A 27,437-nucleotide genomic window follows, 5' to 3' on the forward strand; every position below is an offset into this window, starting at 1 on the left:
CTAGTTTCTGTCTTCTCCCCAAAAGCAGATCATCTACACAGAGATTAAGTTGTTATAAGAGTTCTTAAGATTCCTCATTCATATTTTATAAGACTGTGCATTTGGAGAGTGATCAGCTGAAATTTAATTGGGTCAGACGTTATCGTTTTAAATTTTAAATAACTGCACAAAAATGAAATTTAAAAATCTCTCCGTGTCTAATAAATTAGTACTGTAATACTGATATTAGCCTCTGAGGAGCCTGGTGCAGTTTAGCACAAGGACAGGGTGCCTGCCAGGTGGGAGGGCCCAGCCACCAGCCATGCAGGGCTGCCAGGGACCAGATTCCATGCCAGCTGCCCACCCTCCGCCCCCGCCCTCCCAAGCCAGACACCTTAAGAATCTCAGTGTCAGCGGCTCCGTCTTACAAGAAACAGAGGACGTGCTGACCGGTCAGCAAAGGCAGGAGCAGACCAGCCCCCTGCCTCCTCGCCCGTCCAACAGGAGGGAGCCCCTCACGTCGGGGGCTCCTGGCCGGGCGAGGTCGTTCCTCAGTTCAGTTCAGTCGCTCAGTCGTGTCCGACTATTTGCGACCCCAAGAATTGCAGCACGCCAGGCCTCCCTGCGGAGAAGGCAATGGCACCCCACTCCAGTGTTCTTGCCTGGAGAATCCCAGGGATGGCGGAGCCTGGTGGGCTGCCGTCTATGGGGTCGCACAGAGTCGGACACGACTGAAACGACTTAGCAGCAGCAGCAGCAGCAGCAGCAGCAGGCCTCCCTGTCCTTCACCAACTTGAGTTCACTCAAACTCACGTCCATCGAGTCGTTCCTAGGCCAGGCCTATGACCACCCCCGGGGTAAGCAGGTACCCCAGGCGGGTGGCCACGTCCACGCGGAGGCCCAGCCCCTCACCGGCCACACCCACACGGATGCCCAGTCCCTCACCGGCCACGCCCACACGGATGCCCAGTCCCTCACCGGCGTCTCTCTGCAGTCACGTCCCACTGACCACCCACTGGACTGGATGTGTCGCTCTGCTGGCCAGAGGAAACCCTCCCCTCCTGCCCTAGGGAGAGCACGTCCTGCTGGACGGCTTCAGAGGGGTGTCAGAGCTGAAGGCCAGCAGAGCAGGAACCAGGGGACACAGCACAGCCTTGGGGTCAAGGCCACGGCCGGCCTGCTGCTGGGACCTCGGTGGTTCTGTCCGCAGAATGGAGCCAAGCCCACAGGGTATGACCCCGACCCTCCCTCCCTCTTCCCGAGCAGGCAGCATCACTGACGGAAGGCCTGGGCCTCCCTGCCTGGACGGGTCAGGGTGTCAGTCGCTGCGAGGGCTGCCCACTCAGCGGTCCCAGCCCAGGGGCTGCCCCGCGGGGGAGGGCGGCCATGGTTAGGCACCACTGCCCCCTGGTGGACAGGCTGGGGCTGGCGCTGCCCACACTCAGACGGCGTCCAGCGGCCCATCCTCTAGCTGGCCGAGGGCGTCCACGCCCGGCGTCGGGGAGGGTTCCCTGCACCCGCCTCCCGGGAGAAGGGCCGGTGTGCACTCGTCCCCCTGCTTATTACTGGGTGCCGACCACAGACGACGCTCACCCAGCTGTTCTGGGCGGTGGTGGGAGGGGGCGTCTCTGGGGCCAGCAGAACACGGAGGCTGGTAAGGGGAGGCCTCTGCCTGATGCCCCCGAGCCCCCAGCCCAGCCCCTGGGAGGCGTCTTCCAGGGGCCCCGCCCTGGCTGGAGGCCTCCTGGTCCCCTGCTGCTCCCACCCATCTCGGTGGCTGTAAGAGCAGATGGAGAGCCTTTCTGGGGAAGCCCAGCTCGATGGAGGCCCCAGCGTCTAACCCTCTCCAGATACCACTAACCCACAGATGGCTGTCTTTCCTAAGCTTGTTACAGTGAACTTAATATCCGTTTCCAATAAAACTCTCAAGGATCATAGGATGACAGGTTTTGAGGGGCCAGGATGGGGGGTGCAAATGCAACCCAAGTGAAAGTCTGAAGTTGCAGCATCTCCTGCGTGTGAGACCTCCTGAGTCCAAGGGAACAGGCGTGTCTGTCTTCCTCACTCCCGGGCCGTGAAATGGGAGGACGCACGGGAGGGGAGGCAGGGTGCTCTGGGGAGGGCAGCAGCCCCCTCTGCCCGGCGGCCCCTGCAGCGCTGCCCATCCCCTGGCGTGACGTGTCCTCAGAAGAGACGCCTCCACCCCGCCCTGGACATCTTTGCTCCCTGGGGTCCTCTCTCTCCCCTCCTACCCCCAGCTGGGCTTCTGTCCCTGAAACATCTTTGCTGGCCTGTTCCCTTCTCTCCCAGACTTAGGGCACCCTGGCTCCCCCGGCTCCGCACAGGCGGGCGGGTGGAGGGGTCCCGACGGGGACGGTCTGAGCTCCAGGCCCAGCCCCGACACCTCCACTTCTCTCGGGCCCGTCCGCACTCTCGTGGGGAGCTTGACCTCTGCACCCCGTCCACTCACAGTCTTAACGACACCAGTCTTTGAGCCTTACGGAGAAACGAGAGGCAGTATGACCCCCGAGAAGCTGGGGGGGGGTTGTCCCCCAAGGACGGCTCCTGGCCGGAGCTGGCGGTCCTGGCCCTCGTGACCAGAGGACACAGTGGCCCAGGCACCCCGAGACTGGCAGGCGTGGCACCCTGGGGTCCCTGGCCTGCGCAGACCCCCATCTCCCCTGCACCCCACGGGCCACCTTGGCCACCATCAGCACACCGTGTGACATGCCAGGGGGAGACCCTCACTGCCCCAGGACAGCTAGGGCCCTGAAGTGTGGTTTCTGCACATTGCCCCCGCCCCGGGCTCCCTCCCAGAGGCTGTCCCCACACGAAGGAGGTGGCCTTGCACACACTCTACTGTCCCCTCACCCTGCCTTGACATCCTCACATCTGAAAGCCACGCGCATGCGTGTCCAGACAGAAAGCAGAGAAAGGTGACCGATGGCGGGCAGGGGATGCGCTCTGGGCGATGGCTCTCCTCTGTCCCCGGCAGACAGTATTGACTCCTCGGAGAACGCTTAAGTTAGGTGCCTACCGAGACTCACTTTGCCAGACAGCTCGGTGTAAAGAACCCCCCTCCGCACATCAGCAGGGCTGTCGCGTTCCGCACTCCGTGTGTTCAGGCAGTAGGTGCACCAAGACCCGAGGAGGCGTGGCTCCCCGCTGGCGCCCTGCTCCGTGCCAGGCCCACGGGAGGCCCACCTGTTCCCCGCAGCGCGGAAGGCCCTCCTCCTGAAGCGTCAGCTCACTCTTGCAGGGCAACCCCTGCTGCAGCCTCCGCAGGAGCTGCATGGGACTAGCGGCCGCAGGACCTGTTCTCCAGTGAAGGCAGGCTCCCCAGAGGCCCAGGGCGGGCAGGCTGAGGGGTCTGAGTGCCCCGGCCTCTGGGGGGCAGCCAGCACCCTGGAGGCACAGTGACTGCAGAGTGCCTGCCGGGAGCCCAGCCCTGCTCAGGGAGGCGCCACCCAGCACCTCTGTCAGGGACGGGGCCAGAGCCTGAGGAGCAGCTCACACACCAGCCCCAGGGCCCCGCCCCCCACCAGCCACGGGCTCAGGTCCCCTTCGCAGCCTCGACCAGCAGGGACGCACGGCAGTCCTGGGTGCTCACGACCTCAGGTGGGTGGCTCCCGGGCCATCAGATCTCTCCGGGGAAGGCAGGTCCACAGGGCTGGAGCCACTGTCCAGGGGCAGGGAGGAGGAGCCACTGTCCTGAAGGTGTCCTGAGCCACGATGGGGAGAACTGGTCCTCCCACGTGGCCGGGCCCGCAGGCCCTGGCATCTGACCTCAGGCGCTAGGCCCGGGCTGTGGCCACCACTCAAGGATGCGCCAGGGACAGGGCAAGCCGGCAGGCCGCGTCTGCAGCCAGAGCCGTGCCGAGCCTTCCGTCGGCCAGCCGCTCTGTCGGCCCGGCTGTCTGGAGGAGTCACTGGGTGCCACATGGCCCTGCAGTCATGTGACACCGCTGCCAGGCAAGACTTCTGCAGACCCAGCAGGTGCCTGGTGTCCAGCCTTGGGCTCCGAGCTGCCGAGCCGCCCCTTCCCCGGGCCGGGTGGGAGGGGCCCCACTGGGCTCTCCCACAGCCTTCCTCCCAGCCCCTCCAGGACGTGCTAGCCCTGGGCAGGGGGCGTCTACATACAGCCCACCCAGCCCCCGCCTGGGGCCACTCTGGGGCTGCCTGTCACACCCACCCCAACCACCTCTTTGCTCTGGGTCATCCGGTCCCGCTTCCAGGCCAGACTCACAGCCAAGCGCAGTCGCTTCGGGGGCCCAGGTGTTGCCCGTGCTGTGTGTGTGAGCAGCGTGGTCCCTGCGTCCGGGACAGTGGGTGGACGTGCTTCCCTGTCCTGCTCCGTGCAGCTGGAGACCTCAGATGCACCACACCGAGGCCGGGAGGCCCTGCCAGGGGAAGGGAGGCAGGCCAGCCAGGCCTTGGCCCTGGGCGTGGAGGCCAGTGCAAAGTCCGGGGCGACCCTTCCCCTCCTGGGCTCCAGACACAGAGGGGAGCCATGGGATGGCCCAGCCGCAGGGCGTACACCCGCCTTGGGCGCTGAGCCCACGGAGACAGCAGCCCACGGAACCCACACACACCACTGCCTGGAGCAACTGCAGGAAGAGCTGCTCAGAGACAGGCTCAAAAACCGGTGGTGAAAACAGAGTTCTGACATGTGTCCGGGCAGCCCACGGGGAGGCAGGGACAAAGGACCCAGGGAAATAAAACAGCACAAAAAGGCAGTTGTGAGCCCCAGATCAGGAACCAGTCCGTGTCAAAGGTTTAATTAAACATGTCCGTGAGGAGACAAGACGTTGGCAGAGTGGGTTAACTCTGCTGCCTACAGAAACCCACCTGGGGAAGGGAAAGTTAGAGAGTCTGGGATGGACGTGCACACTCCGCTGTACGTAACACAGGTGACCGACAAGCCCCTACCGCAGAGCACAGGGAAGTGCTCGCTGCTGGAGGCAGCCTGGCTGGGAGGGGGTGTGGGGGGAACAGATACAGGCGCATATACAGCAAGTCCCTTCCCTGCCCACCTGAACTGCTGGGTGGCAGCCTGGCTGGGAGCGGGTGTGCGGGGAATGGATATAGGCGCATATACGCCAAGTCCCTTCCCTGCCCACCTGAAACCATCACAGCATCATTAATCAGCTATACTGTTTTATTTTTAAACAAGATGAAAAGTTAAAAAAATTAAATCAAATTATGTATATCTTCAAAAATATTACTCATTACGTAATAAAGTAGAAATATTAAAAAAAAAAAAGGGGGGGGGGGAACCCTCACCTCAAACACGTGAATCAGGCAAGTTGAAAGCAGAACAAACGTCTAGCATCAGGAAGGCAGGGGCTTCAGAACTGTCTCTGGTGCAGTTTTGGGCACCAGCTCGGATGGCACCGTGGAAATGCCCAGGCCCAGGGCCAGCACCCGGCAGCCGCCTCCTGGGGAAGGACGGGACTGTTGGGGCCCCGCCCGCCTCCCCGTCGCGTGTGGGGGCGCCAGGCCTGTGAGCCGTCTCGGACGCGGTGGCAAGGCTGGTCCTGGCTGTGGCCCTGCCGTCCGGGTCAGGCTGCTCCCCGGCTTCCGCCAGTCCTCTGCACGCCCGGCCGTCAGAACTGCCATCCTGGGGCCCCGTCCGCCCGATGACCCGGGCCCGGGGCGGGCGGCACCTCGCTGTCACACAGGGCACAGCCTCCCTGAGGAGCGCAGTGGCCCCGAGAGCCGGGGATAGAGAGCCATTGGGGGAAACGTCCTGCTGGTGTTACCAAAAGCTGGGGCTGGCTGCTCACGCGCCACAGCCAGTGCTCGAGGGGCCAGGTTGGTGGGAAAGGAACATCTGCTTCACTTCAGAGACCGGGGACGGGGGAGGAGGCCAGATTCCTGCTCAAAGGCCATCTTCCCACTGACGAGTGTGTGTGTGTCACTCAGGCGTGTCCCACTCTTTGCGACCCCATAGACTGTAGCCCTCCAGGTTCCTCCGTCCATGGGATTCCTCAGGCAAGAATACTGGAGTGGGTTGCCATGCCCTTCTCCAGGGGATCTTCCTGACCCAGGGATTGAACCTGGGTGTCCTGCATCGTACGTGGATTCTTCACCTTCTGAGCCACAGGGAAGACAATCAGTGCTCAAATGCCTTTATAGACCTCGGGAGGGGGCTCCGTGCAGAAACAGCACAGGCATCTCGAAAGCTGTCATCAGTGGTCTGACCAGCATCACCTTGTTTTAGGCAGGTAGTCTTCAGTTCCAGCGTCAGTTTGTTCCAAACTTGAGACCAGTTCTCAGAATTGTGGTACTGTGCCTCCCTCACAGCTCAGTTGGTAAAGAAGCCGCCTGCAATGCAGGAGACCCCAATTCTATTCCTGGGTTGGCAATATCCACTGGAGAAGGGATAGGCTACCTACTCCCATATTCTTGGGCTTTCCCTTGTGGCTCAGCTGGTAAAGAATCGGCCTGCAATGTGGGAGACCTGGGTTGGGAAGATCCCCTGGAGAAGGGAAAGGCTACCCACTCCAGTAATCTGGCCTGGAGAATTCCATGGACTGTATCGTTTAATGGGTTGCAAAGAGTCGGACATGACTGAATGACTTTGACTTTCATGTCAAGACTGATGTTGAAGCTGAAGCCCCAACACTCTGGCCACCTGATGGGAAGAGCTGACTCATTGGAAAAGCCCCTGAGAGGAGGGGATGACAGAGGGTGAGATGGTTGGATAGCATCACAAATTCAATGGACATGAATTTGAGCAAACTCCGGAAAACAGAGAGTAGGGAAGCCTGGTGTGCTCCACGGGGTCTGCAGTCGGACGTGACTCAGCTACTGAACAGCATGCCATGGCTACAGTCTGGTCACCGTGTAGTTAACTTTGCCCACCTGGCAGGGGTTTCAGTCTCTGGAAGACAGCTTACAGGACACAGCTCAGAATATTGTCTGTGGCCCCTGAGAGGGAACTAAGGGTCTTGATTTCAACGACTAAACTACTATCTTTGTGTCAGTTTTTCTTTGCATTTTTCTCACTTCTCTGACGAAGTTTCTTCTGTGACTAACGTTTTTCTAAGGACAAAAGGCAGGTGGAGGACTGGGTGGGCTGTCTGTCCTGGGAAGGCCTCACAGGCTCCTGCCCTGTCTCACTGGGTGTGCTCCTCAGATCCTCAGGGGCGCTCCCGGCACAAGCCCCCTTCCCCCCAGCCCCTGGAGCAGCAGCCACAGCATGGGCCTCGCGTCTGCCCCCTTCCCGGGGCCCGGCGTTGGGGAGCAGAGTGTGCTCTGCGTCCCCTGCCCTGGGGGAGCCCCTGGCACCCAGGCCGCCCCGGAACCTCACCTTGGGGCCTCTGCAGTGAAACGAGTTAACAGGAGGTCACCCCACAGCCAGTGAGTGCTGTGCTCATGAGAAGGTCATGGGCAGACGCGTGTCTGGTCTCCACGCCCAGGACTGCGGCACCACCAGAAGCTGGGCCGAGGCCCTGGAGGGCGGGCTCTGGGGGGCATGGCCTCCTGGCCCCAGGCCCCCGGCTCCGGGAGGGGACACCCGCGTGCAGAGCACCATCTCCTGGTCGCTCCCAGCTGGGAGACGACGCGTTCCTGCCTGGACTCCCACAGCCGCCCGTGGACGCCTGATGCTGTGGACGGGCCAAGCCCCACATCTACCGTTTCATACACACACCGGTGCACACAACGAGAGGCACGCGAACACAGGCCCTGGCCACCATGACAGGGGATCTGATGACAAGGTGCAGGGACCAGCGGTCAGATGGCCGAGAGTTCTCAGGCGCCAAGAGTTGCCTGATGCACATCGTTATTTTTTACAGTTTTAACGTTTCAGCACTTCAGGGATGGTAAACACTTTCTGAGCTTGGTCACTGAAGGGAATCATGCTAAACCTGACTGTGTGACGGCAGCGGGAGGCCCCCTCAGGCACACACGTGTGTGGCAAGTGTGACCAGAGCTGAAAAGACCCAGCCGTGCGCCCTCCCCCCACGCTGACTGCATCCAGTCTCTTTTCACTGCTGCTGCTGAGTCGCTGTCGTGTCCGACTCTGTGCGACCCCACCGACAGCAGCCCACCAGGCTCCCCTGAGTCTGGGATTCTCCAGGCAAGAACACTGGAGTGGGTTGCCATTTCCTTCCCCAATGCATGAAAGTGAAAAGTGAAAGTGAAGACGCTCAGTTGTGTCCGACTCTTCGCAACCCCATGGACTACAGCCCACCAGGCTCCTCCGTCCATGGGATTTTCCAGGCAAGAGTACTGGAGTGGGGTCCCATTGCCTTCCCCACTCTTTTCACTAACTCAGTGCAAAAACATTAACAGAGCAGCAGAGACCATAAACTGTGACACAGGAGGGCGCAGCTACTCCAGGACTAGAGTCGACTGCAGACACATTGGTGTAGTTTTCCTAACACTGACGTGTTTTAAGGGGACAGAAGTGGAAGGGCCTTTTTAACTGGAGTTGACTTAGTCTCTGCTGTGAAGTGACTCAGCCACACACACACCTATGTCTTCACACTCATTCCCATCACGGTTACAGCAGGACCTGAACGCAGCTCCCCGTAATGCACACCAGGACCCCGCTGCTCGCCTATTTTACACACAGGGGTGTGAGTGAGTCACGGCCTCCTGATTTACCCCTCCCTCTCCCCTTTGGTAACCACGTGTTCTCTGTTTCCGTTGGTAAAATTCAACATCCACATTAGTCTAGAGCGTTGACGAGTTAAGACAGAAGCCCTCTGCAGCCTGCAGCTTGGCTGGGCCCCTCCCTGGGTCTACTGTGCAGGTCCTGAGTCTGAGCTGTCCCCTCCCGTGGGCCGCCTGCCACCCCTGGTTCCCTCCACATCCACTCCCTGGCCAGGTTCCCCCCTCCGGGTCCCTTCTGGGTGAGACACGTTCTCCAGTCACCTGAAATCAAGGTGCGCCCATCCCTGCTCAGGGCCCCGTGGCGCTCACTCCAATGCAGGGAGACCCAGAGATAACTCTGGCCCCACCCCACCCCCGTGAGACCTCCAGGGCCCTGACCTTTCCTTTCCCCCACCCCCACACCCCCGACGTGCTCCCACAGACAGTTCCGACTGGGCAAGCCTGATGAGCACCCACGTGTTCCGGGCGCACGAACCCCTCCGTGAGCCCACTCGCAGCTGACAGCCCTGCCCCCAGCACTGCAGGCTGGAGCCTCCCCTCCATCAGGGTGCCCAGCGCCCCTGCCTCTGGAGCACTTACCGCCTCCAGCTTCCAGGGCTGAAGGGGACACCAGGCGCCCTTCTGGGAACTCAGCCCGTGTGGTCACCGGTCCTTCCAACCGGAAACTTAGTCTTGTTTCCTGCAGACTCCAGGGCTTCCTTAACTTCTGCTTTATCGTCAGCATGCACCCAGGAGCGTCTTTTCTCAGCAGCTTTGCTGGGCAGGTGCTCCCTCAGCTCAGTAAACCCCTCCCTCCCTCCCTCATCCCTCCCCCCAACTTCTCCTCCGGATCCCCCCATCACCCACCACACCTCTGTCCTCTCCCCTCCTGAATTTATTTTTGTGGAACAATACATCATAGCCATTACTCTCTTAAATACACATAGAGTATTTAAATCAGTCCACATGTGACTGTTAACACCTTCAAACAGTACTTAACTTTGTGGGATTTCAGACCAGGCGGCTGAGGAGCGGGAGGGGCAGAGTGCCGGGCGGAGCGGAGCTGAGCTGAGCCGGCCGGAGTGGCCCCGCCACTTCTCCCGCGCCCACCACGCTCCCCCGGGAGGAAGGAGCAGGCGGCCGGGCCCTGGAGGGCCGGGCCTCAGTGACTGAGAGACGCGCTCTGCACACCCGGGTCCTCCAGCTCGCCCTGCACTGGGCCCCGGCCACGCGGCCGCCCTAGTGGTGCTGCTGCCGGAACTGCAGGCCGCAGTAGCCGCACGTCCCCGTCTTCGTTTCCTTGTCCTGAAAGATTCAAAGGGAGAGCTGCCCTATTTCCATCTTCCACCTCCATCGTCAGTCCACACTTGGTAGACGTCCGACAATGAAGCCAGGCCCTGGAAACACACTGCCACCAGGGGAGCCGCGGGGCCCAACGCCGGACGCGCTGTGCCAGAGGCCCTGGGGCCCGCCCCCCAGGCGCGTCAGGGCCCCGGGCTCCCTGCCGTTAACAGTGGGCTCAGTCCCAGCCCACCCTCCCTGCCCATGAGGCAGGCGGCGTCCTGGGCAGGGGCCGGGAGGACTGGAGCAGGGAGGTGTTGAGCAGAGGCCCCCCTCGGGGCTGGGGTCGAGCCAGGACGGATCAGCAGGGGTGGCGGGGCCTGCCCTGCCCGAGGGGGCGGCCCACCCCAAGTTCTATCCTGTCCTGGAAGCTCTGTGCGTGCCAGCCCTCTGCTCAGCCCTGGTGGACGACTCGTGTGCAGGGCCGAGCCGAGCGTGTGCGGCCAGCGGGGACAGAACAGGACAGGAACCGGGGCTGGGGCTGGGGGCTGGACAGCACATTACCAGGTTTATGTACACTCGGGGGTGGCCCAGGGCCCCCCCGCCGCCGTCGCACGATATCACCCGACTCCCAACTTGGCTCACGGGCTGCTCCGCTATCAGATCGATGGCAAAGTTCTCGTTCACCTGCAACAAGACAGACAGGAGCGCTCACACAGACACATACCAACCCCCGACGCTCCCGCGCAATTCCAGTGTAGACCACCCCCACAGGCGTGCACTGCGCTGCCAGCAAAGACGCTCTGCACCTTCTCATCTAAACATCAATGCAGATCTTCGTAATACAGATAATTACACACATGCACACACGTTTTAACTCTTCATTTGCGTGTAATTTCAAACTTAGAGAAAATCTCCAAGAAGCACAGCAGCACAAAGACTTGCCATTGGTCTTCACCTGGACTCACCCACTGGGAACATCCTGCCCCACCCTCTTCTCTTCATACACAGGCGCGAGCACACGTGCACGCACACACAGACACGCCCTCCTCCTCCTGTCTTCAGGGAACGACCAGGAGAAGCTGCTGACCCCATGACCACGTCAACACGGGGACCTGGTGCTGAGCTAAGAGCTGGTTTGGCCCCGAGCAGGAAGTGGGACACTGAAGCCCTTGGCTCGGCCAAGGGCTGCTCCCCAGGGGTGCCAGGGGCACGGGGGCAGGAGGGATGATGGCACAGTAACTGCAAAGTACAGTGGCACAGCTGGGCCCAGCGCTGCTCCAAGCCCACTGGTTTTCTCACTGGAGGGAATCAACTCGTGATGTGTAAGCTGGCGGAGAAACGGCAAGGAGGCATCTCTCCTCTCCCCTTGGGGGCCTGGGTCTCTTCATGCAGGACTCAGCCAGGAGGCCATTAGGGCACCATCTGAGCTGATGGACAGGGACCTGCTCACCCGCGGCAGCCAGAACCGGAGTCAGACACACCAAGCACGGCCCGGGGTAAGCCCCTCGGTGTGGGCAGCACCCTGTCCAGCCCCTAGACTCGGGTCGGATCTGAGGGAGCTGCTGCGTCCCGCCCCAGCTGACATACTCAGGGTCAAACACTGCCAGACCACCTCTTGAAGGCCGCCCATCTCTGCAGGTCCAAGGGTCACCGGGTCACACACAGTCAGCGGTGGGGTCCCCTCTCCCTTCCTGGACGTCCCGGACACAAGTGCACAGAAGAGACCCTCGAGCTGTAAACGCGGCCCACGGTAACTGTGATGCTGGCTCTGGGAGTAACCGAGTGTCTGTTTATCACGATGGTGACAGGCGCCCTGCCTGGGGGTCCCCGAGGCTCCCTGCCCTGCACACAGAACCCCAGCCGCACCCCAGGGCCCAGGACTGCAGTGAGGAGAAGGGAACGATGATCCAACTTTACAAATGAAGGGGGAGGGGCGCGAAGTTTCGGTATTAAAATCTGAGCCTGGGAAGAGCACAGGCCTCCCGGTCCAGGAGCCAGAGGGAAGCTCAGAGCCCGCCCGCCTGCGGCCACGACACTGAGCCCCCAGAGGGGGACAGTCCTGACTCGGGAAAGCGCTGTCGGCCTGGGCTGGGGCTTGCCTGAAGCCCCCCAGGCTCCTCCTTCCAGCAAGGGAGCAAGGAGGGAGGAAGTGCAGCCGGGCCACAGCACACATGACGTGCTGTCCCACTGCCTTCTGCGCCCCGGGCCCAGCGCCCCCGCACCCTGGAAACAGCGCCCCGCAACAGCCATGCTAACCACCTCCTGGGCCCAGCACACCCACTGCCTGAGGCGGCCGTGACGTCTGTCACTCACGGGCAGGAAACACTGGCTTCTAACTCCACGTGCGTGACCACAGAGCAGTGAAAACAGGTCTGTCGCCACAGGGGGACAGCTGGCCACTCGGGCCCTCTGCTTCCCTGAGGTGACCCAGGACCACAGCAGGCCCCACTCCGTCCTCACCTCTCCAGGAGGCCCGTCCCAGGCCAAGGGCCAGGCATTGCTGTGCACACTCGCTGCGGCCACACAGGCCCGCTGGTCAAGACTGCCCGAGAGCCTCGAGTGGGTACAGCCCGCCTTCCCGCAAAGGCAGCGCTACGGCCCAGTTCCTGCTCTCCGTGGCCCTCAGCCTAAGTGCAGATCCACTTTATTTCTCAAAATACAACCAAACCGTGGAGACAGTAAGATGGGGGTTTGTCAGGGACTGTTGAGGGGGTGGGAGTGAAGAGGTGGTGCACAGGAGGGTGGGGGGCGGGGGCTGGGACAGTGAAATAGTCTGAGTGACACTGCAGTTTGGATATAAGACATTATGCATTTGTCGAGACCCACAGAAAGTACTTCCCTGGTGGCTCAGCGGGTAAAGAATCCACCTGCCAATGCAGGAGACACAGAAGATGCAGGTTCAATCCCTGGGTTGGGAAGATCCCGTGGAGAAGGAAATGGCAACCTGCTCCAGTATTCTTGACTGAAAAATTCCACAAACAGAGGATTCTGGGGGACTACAGTGCATAGGGTCACAGAGTTGGACACAACTGAGCAACTAAGCCCAAGCCCAGCAGAAAGTGAAGTCGCTCAGTTGTGTCCGACTCTGCGCCCTGTGGACTGTAGCCTACCCGGTTCCTCCATCCAGGAGACTTTCCAGGCAAGAATAATCGAGTGGGTTGCCATTTCCCTCTCCAGGAGATCTTCCTGACCCAGGGATTGAACTTGGGTCTCCCGCATTGTAGGCAGACGCTCTACTGTCTGAGCCACCGGGGAAGCTTCCTAAGCCCAACAGAATGTACAACACAAAGAGTGAACCCAAAGAAACCGAAGCCACAGACTTGAGTGAATCACAAGGTTTCAACACTCTGCACGTGCTCTAACAAAGGGAGCAGGTTCAGCCAAGAGAACAACAGGGAGCCTGGTGGGGAGGTTGGGGCGCAGTATATGGGAACTGAGTACTCTCTGTGCAGTCTTTCAATAAACCCAAATCTTTTAAAACAAGTCTCTTGCAAACCAGAGAAAGAGGTGGAGAAGGGGATGACAGAGGATGAGATGGCTGGGTGGCATCACCAACTCAAGGGACGTGAGTCTGAGTGAACTCCGGGAGTTGGTGATGGACAGGGAGGCCTGGTGTGCTGTGATTCATGGGGTCGCAGAGAGTCGGACACGACTGAGCGACTGAACTGAAACACCAATTTTTTCTTGCAAGAACGAAAGCCTGAGAGACTTGCTGCACATCTTACATGAACACATATCCCCTGGACACTCTGGACCTTGGATAGGAACAGGCCCCGAGTCCCCAGGTGGGGCCCACGTCTCCTGCACTTGCAGCAGGAGTCTCTACCACGGAGCCGCCTGGCAAGCCCTTCCTTTACCACATCTTTTCCTTACCTCTTTCTGACGACCTACAAATCGAACTTTCCTGTAGTCTCCATCGTCATAAACCTGAAAACAAGAGGGATGCTATTTACAGCCCAATTCTGTACCTTTGTATCAATCACAGACCTTACAGAAAAAGCGTTTTCTTCATGTTAGGCCGTGCATATGCTCACACACTGAGGAGCTGCGCCCCACGGACATTTCTCAGCGGGGTTCCTAACATGACCACAGGCAGCAGTCCAAACTGGAAGAACGAGAGGAGAGCAGTCCCAGCGGAGGCGGACACGCTGACCTTCCATCAGACAGGCCGCAGAGCAGCCTGCCCCTCGGAACCTGCTGGGTGATCTTTCCACATCACAAGAACTTACTCGCTCATCTTTGGAATTAGGATTATACGTAAGACTGTGTTTCAGTCGACAGCAGACCCTCGAGTTATTAAATATGCTATTTAATCTTACACAAACGTCAGAAGATTTGACCCACACAGTTTGCGGTTTCTGACCCCGACGGAGGCCTCCCCACAGTAACCAAGGGGCTCCCCCGGGGTGTCGGTCTAGTTTCGGAGCTCGCCGAAGCTCTGACGGTGAGGCCACAGCGGCTGCAAACACCAAGCGCCTCGGCCCTCGGCACCCAACCCTGCGGATCCAGGACCCGGGGATCCCGGGGACCGCGACAGCCAAGGCTGGACCAAGGGGACAGGGGCCTACGGCCCCCAGAGGGACTGGACCTGGGACGCGGGAGCCGGGGGCTGGGCTGCTGGGCGACGGGACCGCGAGCACTGGACTTGGGCCCCACGAGCACCCAGACGCTGGACCGCGGGACCTGGGGGCCGGGCCGGGGCTCCGCCCGCCTGGGCGCCCCGAGGGGAGGGCGCTCTCTGCGCCGCCGTGGTTATACCTGGCCGGTGTGCGTGACCTTCTCCCCGGTCGGCGAGGTCCGCACCCCAAAGCACCTGGCGCCCCCGGGCAGGCCGCGCGTCACCGCGCCGCCCCGGCCCAGGAACCTGAGGAAGGTCAGGACCGCCGCCATCTTGCGGGCTGACCTTCGACCCCGCGCGCCGACACGCCGACGCACGCGCCCGGCGTCCGCAGAGCCGGCTCCGCCCGGATGTAGCCCGGCAGGGGGGATGCGCGTGCGCGGTGCGGCCGGCGGGCGCGGCGGAGGAGGGGCTCCGCCGGGTAAGGCGGGAAACTGTGCACCCGTAGCCCGGAGCGGCGGCTCCACCTACCAGGGGCAGGGCCGGGAGGGTGGAAGCGGGAGATGCAGTGCTTCCTTTCCATGGTAACGGGTAATCCTGGGGAGGTATGCGTCTTTTGTCGGTGAAGGCTGGACAAGCGTCCTTGCTTGGAGGAAACTGGACGTCCACCCTGGTGGACGGTGCGCATCTCTTTGCGGTCCTGGGGTTTCTGCAGCAGAGCCCACTGAAACTGCCACTAAAGTGCGTCCCATGGCATCGCTCATGCCGGTCATCCTGAAAGACCCGCTGCTCTGGAGCATACCTGGGCAGGGCTCCGGCTCGCGGCCCGGGCCCAGCTTCCTTCCTGCCCCTCAGGGCTGCCTGTGCACAGACCCGTCGGGAGGGTCGGCTCACATGGCAAGGGGGCGCACGGGGGCGATCCCAGAGCTGGAGTGGGGCTGCACACCCCACTCTCCAGGAGCTGAGGGCGCCCACAGCCTGGACCTCAGGGAGGTGTGGCCACGAGAGGCGACGGTGCTCAGATTACCTCCCCGTCGGAGCATCCACTGACCGATGCTCAAGAGGCTGGCGCCAGCCAGCGCACCTGGGCAGAGTGCAGAGCGCGCTGATGGGTCAGTGGTGCGCGTGCGGCGCCGGCCGTGTCCTGCGTGCCTTAGTGTGCATGGACAGTACGTGTGTCCACGGGGACACGGCCCAGAAAGACAGGCATGGCGAGTTTATTGTGGAATCTAGACGGTGGGTATATGAGTGTTCGCCAAGTATGTCTTTCAATTTTTCTCTGTTTGGAAGTTTTCATAATAATATGTTGGAGGAAGTAAATGTAACTACAGTCAGTTAGGATCAGGACCTATTTCCACGCATTTCCCTGAACCTCGTCACATTTCTCCCAGGATATCTATTTAATATAAGCATGTGTTTTTTATAGATTTTGTTTTGAGGTTGGTATATTAAAAAAAAAAAAAAAAAGTCTACTTGTCTTGCATTCTAGATACCTACTTTGTTCCCATTTTTGCATCCCTTCTCCCAGCGCCTCCCCGCGCCCCAGTTCAGTTCAGTGGCTCAGTCATGTCCGACTCTTTGCGACCCCATGGACTGCAGCATGCCAGGGCTCCCTGTCCATCACCAACTCCTGGAGCTTACTCAAACTCATGTCCTGAGTCGGTGATGCCATCCAACCATTTCATCCTCTGTTGTCCCCTTCTACTCCAGCCTTCAGCCTTTCCCAGCATCAGGGTCTTTTCCAGTGAGTCAGTTCTTCGCATCAGGTGGCCGAAGTATTGGAGTTTCAGCTTCAGTCGTTTCAATGAATATTCAGGACTGATTTCCTTTAGGATGGACTGGTTGGATCTTCTTGCTGTCCAGGGTACTCTCGAGAGTCTTCTCCAACACCACAGTTCAAAAGCATCAATTCTTCTGTGCTCAGCTTTCTTTACAGCCCAACTCTCACATCCATATATGACTACTGGAAAAACCATAGCTTTGACTAGATGGACCTTTGTTGGCAAAGTAATGTCTCTGCTTTTTAATAAGTTGTCTAGGTTGGTCATAACTTTAATTCCAAGGAGCAAGCGTCTTTTAATTTCATGGCTGCAGTCACCATCTGCAGTGATTTTGGAGCCCCCCAAAATAGTCTGTCACTGTTTCCACTGTTTCCCCATCTATTTGCCATGAAGTGATGGGACCAGATGCCATGATCTTAGTTTTCTGAATGTTGAGGTTTAAGCCAACTTTTTCACTCCTCTTTCACTTTCATCAAGAGACTCTTTAGTTCACTTTCTGCCATAAAGTTGGTGTCATCTGCCTATCTGAGGTTATTGATATTTCTCCCAGTAATCTTGATTCCAGCTTGTGTTTCATCCAGTCCAGCATTTCTCATGATGTATTCTGCATATAAGTTAAATAAGCAGGGTGACAGTATACAGCCTTGACACACTCCTTTGCCTGTCTGGAACCAGTCTGTTGTTCCACGTCCAGTTCTAACTGTTGCTTCCTGACCTGCATACAGATTTCTCAGGAGGCAGGTCAGGTGGTCTGGTATTCCCATCTCTTTCAGAATTTTCCACCGTTTGTTGTGATCCACACAGTCAAAGGCTTTGGCAGAGACAATAAAGCAGAAGATGCTTTTCTGGAACTCTTGCTTTTTCGATGAGCCAGCAGATGTTGGCAATTTGATCTCTGGTTCCTCTGCCTTTTCTAAATCCAGCTTGAACATCTGGAAGTTCATGGTTCACGTACTGTTGAAGCCTGGCTTGGAGAATTTTGAGAATTACTTTGAGCACTACCCCAGCAAGACAATAGGAGAGGTGAAATCACGTTTAGAATCAAACCCCATACCCACCAGAGATGCTCAGAGGCAGAGGGCACACCAGGACCGAGAGCCCCCACAGAGACTGAGACAGAACTGTGTGAGTGTCTCCTGAGGAGGTACGGGTCAGCAGTGGACTGCTGCGGGGGCAAGGGCTCTGGGTGCAGCAGACCTGGGTGTGGCATAAGCCCTCTTGGAGGAGGTGGCCATTAACCCACCATAGAGCTGCCAGAACTTACACATGACTGAGAAAATACACTCTTGGAGGACACAAACAGAACCTTGTACGCACCAGGACCCAGGAGAAAGGAGCAGTGACCGCACAAGACACTGACCCAAACTTGCCCGTGAGTGTCTGGGAGTCTCCAGCAGAGGCGTGGGTTGGCAGTGGCCTGCTGCAGGGTCGGGAGCACTGAGTGCAGCAGTGCATCATGGGACCTTTTGAAGGAGGTTGCCATTATTTTCATTACCTCCACCGTAGTTTGGCCTCAGGTCAAACAACAGGGAGGTAACACAGCACTACCCATCAAAAGAAATTTGGATTAAAGATTTACTGAGCACGACTCCGCCCATCAGAACAAGACCCAGTTTCCCCCTCAGTTAGTCTCTCCCATCAGGAAGCTTCCGTAAGCCTCTTATCCTTTTCCATCAGAGGGCAGACAGACTGAAAACCACAATCACAGAAAACTAACCAATCTGATCACATGGACCACAGCCTTGTCTAGCTCAATGAAACTATGAGTCATGCCATGTAGGGCCACCCAGTATGGACAGATGGGTCATGGTGGAGAGTTCTGACAAAACATGATCCTCTGGCGAAGGGAATGGTAAACCACTTCAGTAGTCTTGCCTTGAGAACCCCATGAACAGTGTGAAAAATCCCCACCCGCCAGGGCCGCCCAAAACCTTTAGATGCCCTGTGGCCCACAAGGCGGAGGGAGTCCCCAGGAAAAGGATGCAGGTGCACGGTTTGATCCCCGAGTGGGGAATAGTCTCTGGAGGGATGCTGACAACCCACTCCAGTATTCCTTCCTGGAGAATCCCATGGACAGAGGAGCCTGGAGGGCTGCAGTCCATGGGGTCGCACAGAGTCAGGCAAGACTGGAGGGACTTGGGTACACACGCGGGGAACGGGAAGGCCGGGTTATAAGGGGAGGAGAAAGGCAGCCCACCGGGGAGGAACCCAACGACCTTCGCTCCGCACCGACTTGGCTCCGCCTCTGTGTCCGGCCCCGCAGGCACCCGCCACGTGACCCCGCCGCCATCTTCCTTCCTGGCGGACACTCTGAACGGCGGCGTCCCCGTCCCACTGCGCAGGCGCGGCCCAGGGCGCAGGCGCACGGGCTGGGGACGCGCGCCACAGTCGAGCCGGGCGCGGTCTTTCCAGGTGGGTCCTGGGGGTTCTGAGGGGCTCCGGAGGCGGCAGAAGTTCGAAGCTCCAGGAGGGCGCTAGTCGGGGACCCCTGGCCTCGATTTCCCCCGCTGAGCCGCGGGTGCGGGCCCGGCACTGTCCGGGACCTCACGCTTTGTGCCCTGTGACCCCAGGACCGGGCCGCCCGAGGAGAGCGTGGACGCAGGCCTCGTGCGGCCCCGCGGCCGGGGACCCCGGGCTCGGTGCCGGGATCAGAGGGGGACCCCATGCGCCTGGCCGCGCTCGTGTCCTCCCAGGGACACGCTTCCTCCTGGGCCCCATGTCCTGAGCGCAGGGGCGCGGGGAGGGCGGTTTTCTCGGCGGCGCGAGCCACCGGCCACTGTGACAACTTCTCCTCTCCGTCCCCAGGTCCAGCCACGACATGGCCACCGCCCTCCTAAGGAGAGTGGCCTCCGCCGTGGGCCCGCTGCTGCGGCTGGGGGGCCGCCCGCTTTCTGCGCTCGCGCAGGGCCCCCCGCGCGCCGGCCCTGCCACTCACACGCCCCCCGGCCTGGTTGCCGCGCTCCTCGCCGCGCGCCCGGCGCTCGGCCTGCAGCCCGCCCTGGGCTTCAAGACCAAGGGCGTCCTCAAGAAGCGCTGCAAGGGCTGCTACCTGGTGAAGAGGCGCGGGCGCTGGTTCATCTACTGCAAGACCAACCCAAAGCACAAGCAGAGACAGATGTAGAAGCCCTGCCCGGGAGACGGTGCTGCCATACGAGAGGACAGTGGCACGTGAACACCCTGCAGCGTTCCACCGAGCAGACCCCCTGCGGCCTGGCCTGCGGCTCACCTCCTTGTGGCCCGGGACCGACCAAGCCAGAGCCCCACCTGGAACCGGGGCCCTCCTACCTCCAGTGTGAACTCAGCTGTGTTGGTGCTCAGGCGGGCAGATGGGCGTCCGGTGGAGGGAAAGCTGGCTTTGTCCAGTCAGAGGGCATGTTCTTCCAAGGCTGCCCTGTCTCTGTTCAGCCACACCCACGCTGCAGCCTCTGGATTCAGATTCATGTCCTCAGCATTCCTGCCTCCAGGGTGAGCCGGGGAGGGCTGGATAGCCATCTGTAGGTCGCAGAAGAGTCAACTCGTTTATACCTATATAAATGTATTTTGGACATTGATTTAATGCGTTTACCATCCTTGGTCTGAGACTAGAAGTGTGCGTGCATACGTGTGTCCATGTATGTGTGGGTGCCGTGTGTACATGCATGCCCTTGTAAGCTGCTGTGTGCCCTGTCTGCATGGGTGCATGAGTGTGTGTGCTCAGTGGGTATGAACTGAGTCTGCAGAACTGCTTCTGTGGACTCCACAGACTGTGATCTGGAGCCGGTGTCCGGGGTCGCCCGTCACAGGCTACAGTGGTGAATGTGTGAGTCGCTCTTTTCTGGGGCTCGCTCGTCCCTATTTAAAGGTCAGAGAATGACTGTCTTCTTCCCGGTACCCAATGGGCCAGCACTACAGCCCCGGATCACAGCACGACAGGAAGATCAGCCGAGGTCAGGAGGCAGCAACCCGTGACGATCTTTCAAGCACAGTGTGGACGCCGGGGGTCAAGAAGGAAGACACTATAGACAGGCTTGCCCGGCAGGTGCACTCCACACCTGGTGGGAACAGCTGTTGCTCTCCTGCTCTGCTGCCCCGACACCCCTCCGTCTGCTCCATGAAGTCCAGGAGTCAATGGCTTCGTGAGTACGCACATCAGCACTGCCCTCCGATGGAAAGAGCATCAGATCCCCCAGGCTGGCGTGGCCTCGCCTCCCTCCTGCTGCGGAGAGGCCACCCGAGGCCCGGCTCTTGGTCCCCAAGGGGAGCCAGTCCCGGCCCTGAGGTTTCAAGTCCAGGGTACAGGGTCCCACTCTCAGGGTGGCTCCCTCCATGCTGAGGTCACGGTCCTGCCCTCCTGCTTCCCCTCTGAGAAGTGCAACCTCGGGGGTCCAGGTTTTCTTACATTACCAGCCAGGAGCCAGGCCCGAGGTACCAGTCCATGACACCCCCGGAAGGTGTGGACACTTCCCTCTCGCTGCCCTCAGCCCCCAGGGCAAGGGGTACTGAAACCACGTCCTATGGAACAAGACAGGGGCCCGTGCGTGAGGGCCACACAACAGGGTAAAGGTCTCAGGTGCCAGAAAGAGCATCCCCGGGGAAGGGCCATGCAAGCTGACAACAATGGGTGGAAGGCGTGAACAGGCACGCATCCAGGCGGCCCCACAGAGATGTGGGCGTCTCACCAGTAACCAGGAAATGAGACAAATGCGGAGTGCGTGTCTGCCCATCAGATTTGCAGACGTTAAGAAGCACATTATCCATGGGGAACTCTGGCCATGAACGGAGCTTCCCATAAACTGCAGGTGGCGGTGCCTCCAGACACCAGGCAACTCTTGTGTGTAAAACGCACGTTCTTCCTGACTGCGCTCTGGGCGTCATCTCAGTGAGATGCTTGCACACACACAGGAACCCATGGGCTGCGCTTATCAGGGCAGAAGAAGCAGTCAAAGGCTCTGCCAGGGGGGCATGGTCAAACCGATGATGACGTGGTCCCAGGAGCGTAGGGCACGCGGCCCTGAGCTAAGTGACAGGGCTCTCCGAGCCGTGACCCACGCCAGCCCCTAGTTTCTGATTATCAAGTATACAAAGAAAACTGGACGTCGGGGTACAAAGCGTGTCTTCTTTTGTGAACAAAATAAACTCTTAGAAATGTGTATGTGTGTTTTCCAAGTAAAAATAGTTGGGAAACGGTGTAAGAAGCTCTGGGGCAATGCACACCAAGACAGCAGCGTCCGGTTCTCGGGGAAGGGTGGGATGGGATGGGGATGCAGGTTTACTTTTGGTGTGGGTTTCTTGAGGAGTTGGGTTTATATCTCACTTTGGTAAGTGGTATCTAGGAGGAAAATGTAAACTTCCATGAACAATCTGCTTACTGAAAAGAATGAGCCAGAAAGATGGAGAAAGAAAAAGCGACCCTCGGCCCCTGCAGGCCCCTCCTGTCCCCAGCCACGCACCCAGGGGGCCCCGTCTGTCAGGGTCAATGTGTGTGCGGGCTGACGCCATGATGGACTGGCCCGGAGTCCGAGCTCCCAGGCCTCCCTGAAGCAGGATGACAGCCAGCTGTCCACGCAGGGCCTGCCGCTCCCCGCCCCCCCCCCCCGCCGCCACTGTCCAGCCAGGACGCAGTTGCCTTTCCCAGCTTCACCTGACATCGGTGAGCCGCCGCGCGGAGCCGACCCGAGGCTGCAGGCGCCTGCTTGCATTCAAGACTTTCCAACCTCAGTCTCCTGGGAGGGCTGAGGGATGCCCGGAGCGTGAGCCCCCGAAGCTGGAACCCAGTACAATTCATTCTGAGCATTTCTTTCTTCGGTTTTTGTTGAGACACATGACATTATATTAGGTTCAGATGTACAACATCAAGATTCAGTATTTGTGTATATTGCAAAACAGTCACCACAATAGCCTAGTTAACAGGCACCACGTGTGGTCACAGAGTTTTCTCCTTGTCCTGAGCACTTCTAAGGTTTCGTCTTAGCAGCTTTCAATTGGAACTTTGAACCCTTTCTTTTGGGGCTTCCCTGGTAGCTCAGACTGTAAACCATCTGCCTGCAATGCAGGAGACCTGGGTTCAATCCCTTGTTTGGGAAGATTCCCCTGGAGGAAGGCATGACAACCCACTCCAGTATTCTTGCCTGGAGAATTCCATGGACAGAGGAGCCTGGCAGGTGGGGTCACAAAAGAGTCAGACAGGACTCAGCGACTAAAGAACAACAACATGGGACGCTCAGCTTGACTCCGTATCTTCATTCTGTGAACAGTGCTGCACAGGGATGCAGATTTTTTTTCAAGTTAATATTTTTGTTTTCTTTGGATAAACACCCAGAAGTGGAGTTAATGGATCATATGGTAGTTCTGTTTTTAATTTTTTGAGGGCCCTCCATGCTCTTTTCCCCTTCTGTACTTCTTTAATCTTAAAAGATGAAGTGGGGACTTCCTTAGCTGTCCAGTGGTTAAGAATCTGCCTGTCAACGCAGGGGACATGGGTTCAATCCCTGGTCCAGGAAGATTCCGCATGCCTGAGAGCAACGAAGCCCACATGCTGCAAATTCGGAAGCCGGTAAGCCTAGAGCTGTGCGTCCTGACGAGAAGGTGCCGCAGTGATGAGAAGCCCCCGCTTACCCAGACTGGAGAGAGCCCACACAGAGCAACGAAGACCCAGTGCGACCAAAAAAGCCAGAGTTAGTAAGTAAACAGAAAGCAGTTAAAGAGCACACAAGAGCTAGAGGGGAGCGATAGGGGGAGGGGTGGGAGGGAGTCAGGAGGGAGGGGCTGTACATATACTTACGGCTGATTCACACTGCTGTGTGGCAGAAACCAACACAACATTGCAAAGCAATTATCCTCCAATTAAAAATAAAAATCAAAGCATAATAAAGGAGACCGTGGTTTCTGCCCATCCCCAGCTTGTACTGTCCTCTCCACCTGACTTACATGTATTTCTTTATCAAATCACACACCAGGCAGTTGTTCGGGAAGTTTCCTTCCATCTTCTGTCTCCTCCCAACGAGGACCCCATCCTTCCTCCCACAGGCACTTGGGCTGTTTTTGGCTTTTTGTGGTTGCTGCAAAATTTAAATCTTCAAACAATGGGCTCTCCCTAAACTTAAAATGTGAAGTCTTAAGAACTCACTGAATCGTTTTTTTCATCATGATAAAGGAATTTATTCTTTGGGAAGAATGAGAAAAAGACCTGTTTTGAGAGTAAAATCCTTCCCCTGACACAGCAGCTCTCTGGCTGTGCTTTGGAGAGGCTGGGTAAGCAGCTGTTGGATCATGTTTTATTCTTGTGCCTTATGAGCTGATCGGCTTTACAGAGTGCCCCCCTGGTTCATTCCAAATGGGCACAAGTTTAAGATGGAAAGTAAGGAAGGAAAGAACTTAGTGATCCTGGCTAGAAGCCAAGATGATTTAGGGGCAAAAGTGGGAGTGTCACTTCCCTGGGCTGCTGTAACAAACTCTCAGCCTTGGTGGCTTCAAGCAACAGAAATGCATTCTCACCCCCTAGTCCAGGACCATCTCATCACGACATCACTAACTCCATCACGTCTGCAAAGACCTGTTTCCGGTAGGGTCACATACTCGGGTTTTAAAGACATAGCTTTGGCAGGAGGTGCTGTTTGATTCACTACAAGTGGTATCAAAGACTTTTGAAACCAATTTTCACTTAAATTAATTATCGCTACTAGATGATGTATTCAAATTGTTCAACATGCAAAACGATGCCCAAGATGCAGTGCTGGTCTTTCTCTCCAACTCCAGACGCAGGCTCTCTCCCCAGAAGCAAGCTTGATCATCCTTTAAGTCCTGAGAATCTACAAGCAAATTCCTGCAACTCCCGGACCTGCCCTGTTTTGAGCACTGTCCTAAAGTTGAGGACATCTGGACGGTGCTCGTGTCAACAACCGCGGGGCACCCTCCCGTCCCCAGGCGGTTCTGCCCCAGTGTCTTCAACAAGCTGATGTAGGATAATGTAAGTGTTGTTTTCAGGTTAGGGCATTTTGCTGCGTCTGTATGAATTTTTTTCTTTTTACTTTTTTGCTGTGTAAGGCATTTTGTCCTGTTTTGTAATTGGTGGTTGTGATTTCCAATTAGAGATCAGTTATTTTTTCTTCCAGGTTCATTTTTCAGTTTTAAAAAGCACAGGAAAAAAGAATGAGAAATTGACAGAACAAAGAGCGCTGTCTTGCAAGAGTAGTTGGGGGTGGCTGCGTGGTGCTTAAACAGGAAGAGAGCTGTCTGGAAGCCAGCTCTGGCCAGCCTCTGGGACCCAGTCAACCAGCTCCCACGTGGGAGCTCAGACAGATTCCTCGTCTGGCTGGCATCATGAAAGATTCATTGTCTTCTCCCCAGAAAGTGATGCGTGTTCTTCCTTATATAGTGATGCCATTATACTAAGCACAAAACAAACCACAGTGCAGAAATACTGGCAGTTCATTTCAGCCTTTCAGGAAGTCCAGAGTGCGGCTTTCTCCTAAGATTTCTGTCTAAAGCTGTAATGATTCTTTCGGTAGTTGATGATACGGAATCGCCTATTCTAAAACGAAGCCAGCTTTTCTCTTACAACTTTTATTGGTTTAACTGCCTAGCTTGTTGTTTGAGATGATAGACTCAAGGAGTCTTCTCTGGGAAGTGAATCAGACTTTGTGACTCACACTCATTTGTCCATTTCCACTGGCAGGTATATGGATTCCTACATAGCAGTCGTCCTGGCTGATAGCTTGACAGTATGAATCAACTGTGTACTGTCTCCACTGCAGGAGACAGAGGCTGGAAATAGCACTCACACACACGAACAAAGTACACAGTGCCTCGCCCACGGGCACGGAGCAAGGCCATCAGAAGGCTGCGGGCTGTTACGGCAGCATCGCTTTCTGTCCTCTCGTTACCCGTAATTCTCGGTGCTTGATTTCTATTCTAATGGCACCCTCTTGACACAGTATGGTGGCTGGAGCTCCAGCTATTATGTCCAACATTCCAGGCAGTCAAAGAGGGAAGGGTTAGAGCACAAACTGAACACGAGCTGCCCCTGGTCCTCATCCCTTTCATCCTTTTAAGCAACTTTCCCCAATTCACCCAGCAATTTTGCTTACTTGCCAGAGACTGCCCTGGACGCAAAGGAGGAGAAACTCTGCCTGTAGCTGCATACAGGGCTCTGCTGCCCAGGTTCCCTCCCCCCGGGAGGCAGGCAGAGCGGCAGAAAGCCTGGGGGCAGAGGCTGGGGCGGGTCCCGGGTGTGCTCCGGGCGGGTGGTGAGCCAGGCTCCCCGGTGTGGGGCAGGAGCGCAGAGGCAGGCTGCAGGGAGCTGAGGGTGACCGGGGGGCTCTGCCCAGGCTGGGCTGGGGCGGGGGGACAGACCTGAGAATCGAGGACGCCCCACCCCCAGTCCAAATGAGAGGGTGAGGCACCACGGGAGCAGGAAGGACCCCGGTGAGGGGGCGACAGGCTGATGGCCCCCAGCGGCAGGCCGGGGAGGATGTGTGACTCCAAGTTCAGTTGATCCCGTGAGAAGCAGTTTTACGCGGCACAGCCTTTCAGCTGCCCGGCTTTCGGGGAAGTGTTCAGATCAAGACCCTAAGCCCGCACTTCGAGCCTTGGCCGAGGCTATATCCCTGCGTGGGGATAAACTCCGTGGGCTGGCAGGAAACACGGGGCGTCCGCAGCCGCAAGGGAGCCATCTGTGGGTGTGGACACAGGGCACTGGTCTGCAGGGCGGACGGACACCTGCCTGGGCGCCTCCGTGAGTCAGGTGGTGGCCTGGATAGTGGCAGATCAGCCCCAAGTGGGGGAAACGATGGTCCCGGCAGAGCCGCAAAGCGCAAACAGTTTCTGGTCTGGGGCTTCCGGGGCCTCCGACAGGGCCACGGGAGCCAGAAGCCTGAGGCTCAGCGAGCAGGATCCGGGGCGCGTTCGTGGGAGGCGGGATGATCTGTCATGTGGGGGGTGGGCAGACATGTGTCTCCCTGCTCCGGAAACGGCCCTTGGTGACCGGCGTGGCCCAGTGAAGGTGGGCGCAGTGCCGCCTCTGCCCAGGCCTGGAGGGGCAGTGCCTGGGGTTGGGAAGCGAGGGGTGCCCCTCCGGCCACCACGGGAGGGACACGGGGTGCGGTGTGGCAGGGGTGCCGCCTGGACTGCGTAGGTTCTGGGGGCTAGGAGGTTTCTGGGTCAGGGGTCTCGACCAGTCGCTCTCTGCAAAGACCCTCAGCTGGCTCTGCAGCTGCAGCGGGTGCCCATGGTGACTGCCTGACCACCCAGAGCGCAGGCCGCCGAGGCAGCACGTGGGGCAGGCAGGGGGTGAGCCCCGGCGGGGGCAGGTGCTGGCCTGGACGTCTGACGAGCAGGCCCCCGCGGATTGGACGAGCATGCAAGCCACGGCCTCTGAGTCCCGTGGGTCACCCTCCCCCTGTGGGCAGGCCTCACCCGACCAGGGCAAGGCCGGGAGCCAAGGCCACTGGCCCAAGAAGGAGGCACTCAGCCCAAGACCGACGCAGACGCCCCGCCAGAGTCCCCAGCCTGCAGGTGTGGGCGCGGTGGGGACGTCACACCTCCCCAAGGTCCCCAGACGTGGGCCCCCGGCTCTCACAGGCCAGCTCCTAGACTGCATCCCTCTGGGTCCGTTTCTCTGGACAGCCTGTCTAAGTCCTTTCAAACCGTGTAGCAGAGACCCACAAGCAGTGGCCTGTGGACACCAGATGCTCATTTCTCAGGGTGCAGCCCTGTCGGACTCTGGCCAGAGTGTCCTCCCAGTGACTGGCTCCTCCAGGCACCTCCTGGACACCCGCCCTGGGAGCCTTCAGTGGCCACGTAGCAAGATCAGCAAGGCTGGCAGGTGGACGCCGCTCAGGGGGAGGTGGGCGAGAAGCCCAGGGGTCAGTCTGGCCAGCCAGCTGCCCGTGTGAGATGAGAGGACTCCACCATGGCCACACCCGACAGCCACAGTGGGGGAGACCCCGACCCGAGAGGGTGACGGCCCCAGAGGCAGGAACCGCGTGAGAGCATGGAGCTGGGGAGACGGAAGGCCAGCGTGCTGCAGCGGGACCGACCAGACGCCAGTGGCCCCCTGATCCTGCCTGGAGGCCCTCGCCCCAGCGTGGCGGTCAAAGACGGGGCTTTGGGGAGCGCGCTTAGACAGGGTGGCAAGGGTGGGGCCCTGGAGCCCCGACACGCTGCCTGCCTGGTGTGTGAAGGCCCCAGGGAGCTCATGCTCCGCCCTGTGGGGACACTGCGGGAAGGTGGCCTCCGCGGGCCTGGGAAGAGCC

At 58.7% G+C, this 27,437-nt stretch overlaps 2 protein-coding genes and 1 long non-coding RNA gene across 3 annotated transcripts; 1 reads left to right on the plus strand and 2 right to left on the minus strand.

Moving 5' to 3' along the window:
- Positions 1 to 4,730: 4,730 nt before the first annotated feature.
- On the minus strand, positions 4,731 to 9,379 carry LOC139178032 (uncharacterized). The gene is made up of 2 exons (XR_011562468.1): positions 9,184 to 9,379; positions 4,731 to 6,306 (listed from the first exon to the last, which is right to left on the minus strand). It is a non-coding gene; the product is annotated as an uncharacterized lncRNA (long non-coding RNA).
- An 81-nt stretch (positions 9,380 to 9,460) lies between these two features.
- Positions 9,461 to 14,803, minus strand: NDUFS6 (NADH:ubiquinone oxidoreductase subunit S6). Its single transcript, XM_070774886.1, has 4 exons — positions 14,626 to 14,803; positions 13,741 to 13,794; positions 10,429 to 10,551; positions 9,461 to 9,888 (listed from the first exon to the last, which is right to left on the minus strand). The coding sequence occupies exons 1-4, from the start codon at positions 14,755 to 14,757 to the stop codon at positions 9,823 to 9,825; spliced, it is 375 nt and encodes a 124-aa protein (XP_070630987.1). The 5' UTR covers positions 14,758 to 14,803; the 3' UTR covers positions 9,461 to 9,822.
- A 3,691-nt stretch (positions 14,804 to 18,494) lies between these two features.
- On the plus strand, positions 18,495 to 19,757 carry MRPL36 (mitochondrial ribosomal protein L36). The gene is made up of 2 exons (XM_070774887.1): positions 18,495 to 18,618; positions 19,012 to 19,757. The coding sequence occupies exon 2, from the start codon at positions 19,025 to 19,027 to the stop codon at positions 19,325 to 19,327; it is 303 nt and encodes a 100-aa protein (XP_070630988.1). The 5' UTR covers positions 18,495 to 18,618; positions 19,012 to 19,024; the 3' UTR covers positions 19,328 to 19,757.
- The last annotated feature ends 7,680 nt before the right edge of the window (positions 19,758 to 27,437 follow it).

The sequence above is a fragment of the Bos indicus genome, chromosome 20 (assembly GCF_029378745.1).
Source record: "Bos indicus isolate NIAB-ARS_2022 breed Sahiwal x Tharparkar chromosome 20, NIAB-ARS_B.indTharparkar_mat_pri_1.0, whole genome shotgun sequence".
NCBI lineage: Eukaryota > Metazoa > Chordata > Mammalia > Artiodactyla > Bovidae > Bos > Bos indicus.

Bases quoted from the DNA above. Each gene is read 5' to 3' on its own strand.
- NDUFS6 (XM_070774886.1), bottom strand. From the start codon at position 14,757: ATGGCGGCGGTCCTGACCTTCCTCAGGTTCCTGGGCCGGGGCGGCGCG. The intron at 13,795-14,625 runs GTATAACCACGG...TCTTGTTTTCAG, and splicing joins AGGTCACGCACACCGGCCAG to GTTTATGACGATGGAGACTA. The intron at 9,889-10,428 runs GTAATGTGCTGT...TGAATCTTTCAG, and splicing joins CCCGAGTGTACATAAACCTG to GACAAGGAAACGAAGACGGG.
- MRPL36 (XM_070774887.1), top strand. From the start codon at position 19,025: ATGGCCACCGCCCTCCTAAGGAGAGTGGCCTCCGCCGTGGGCCCGCTG.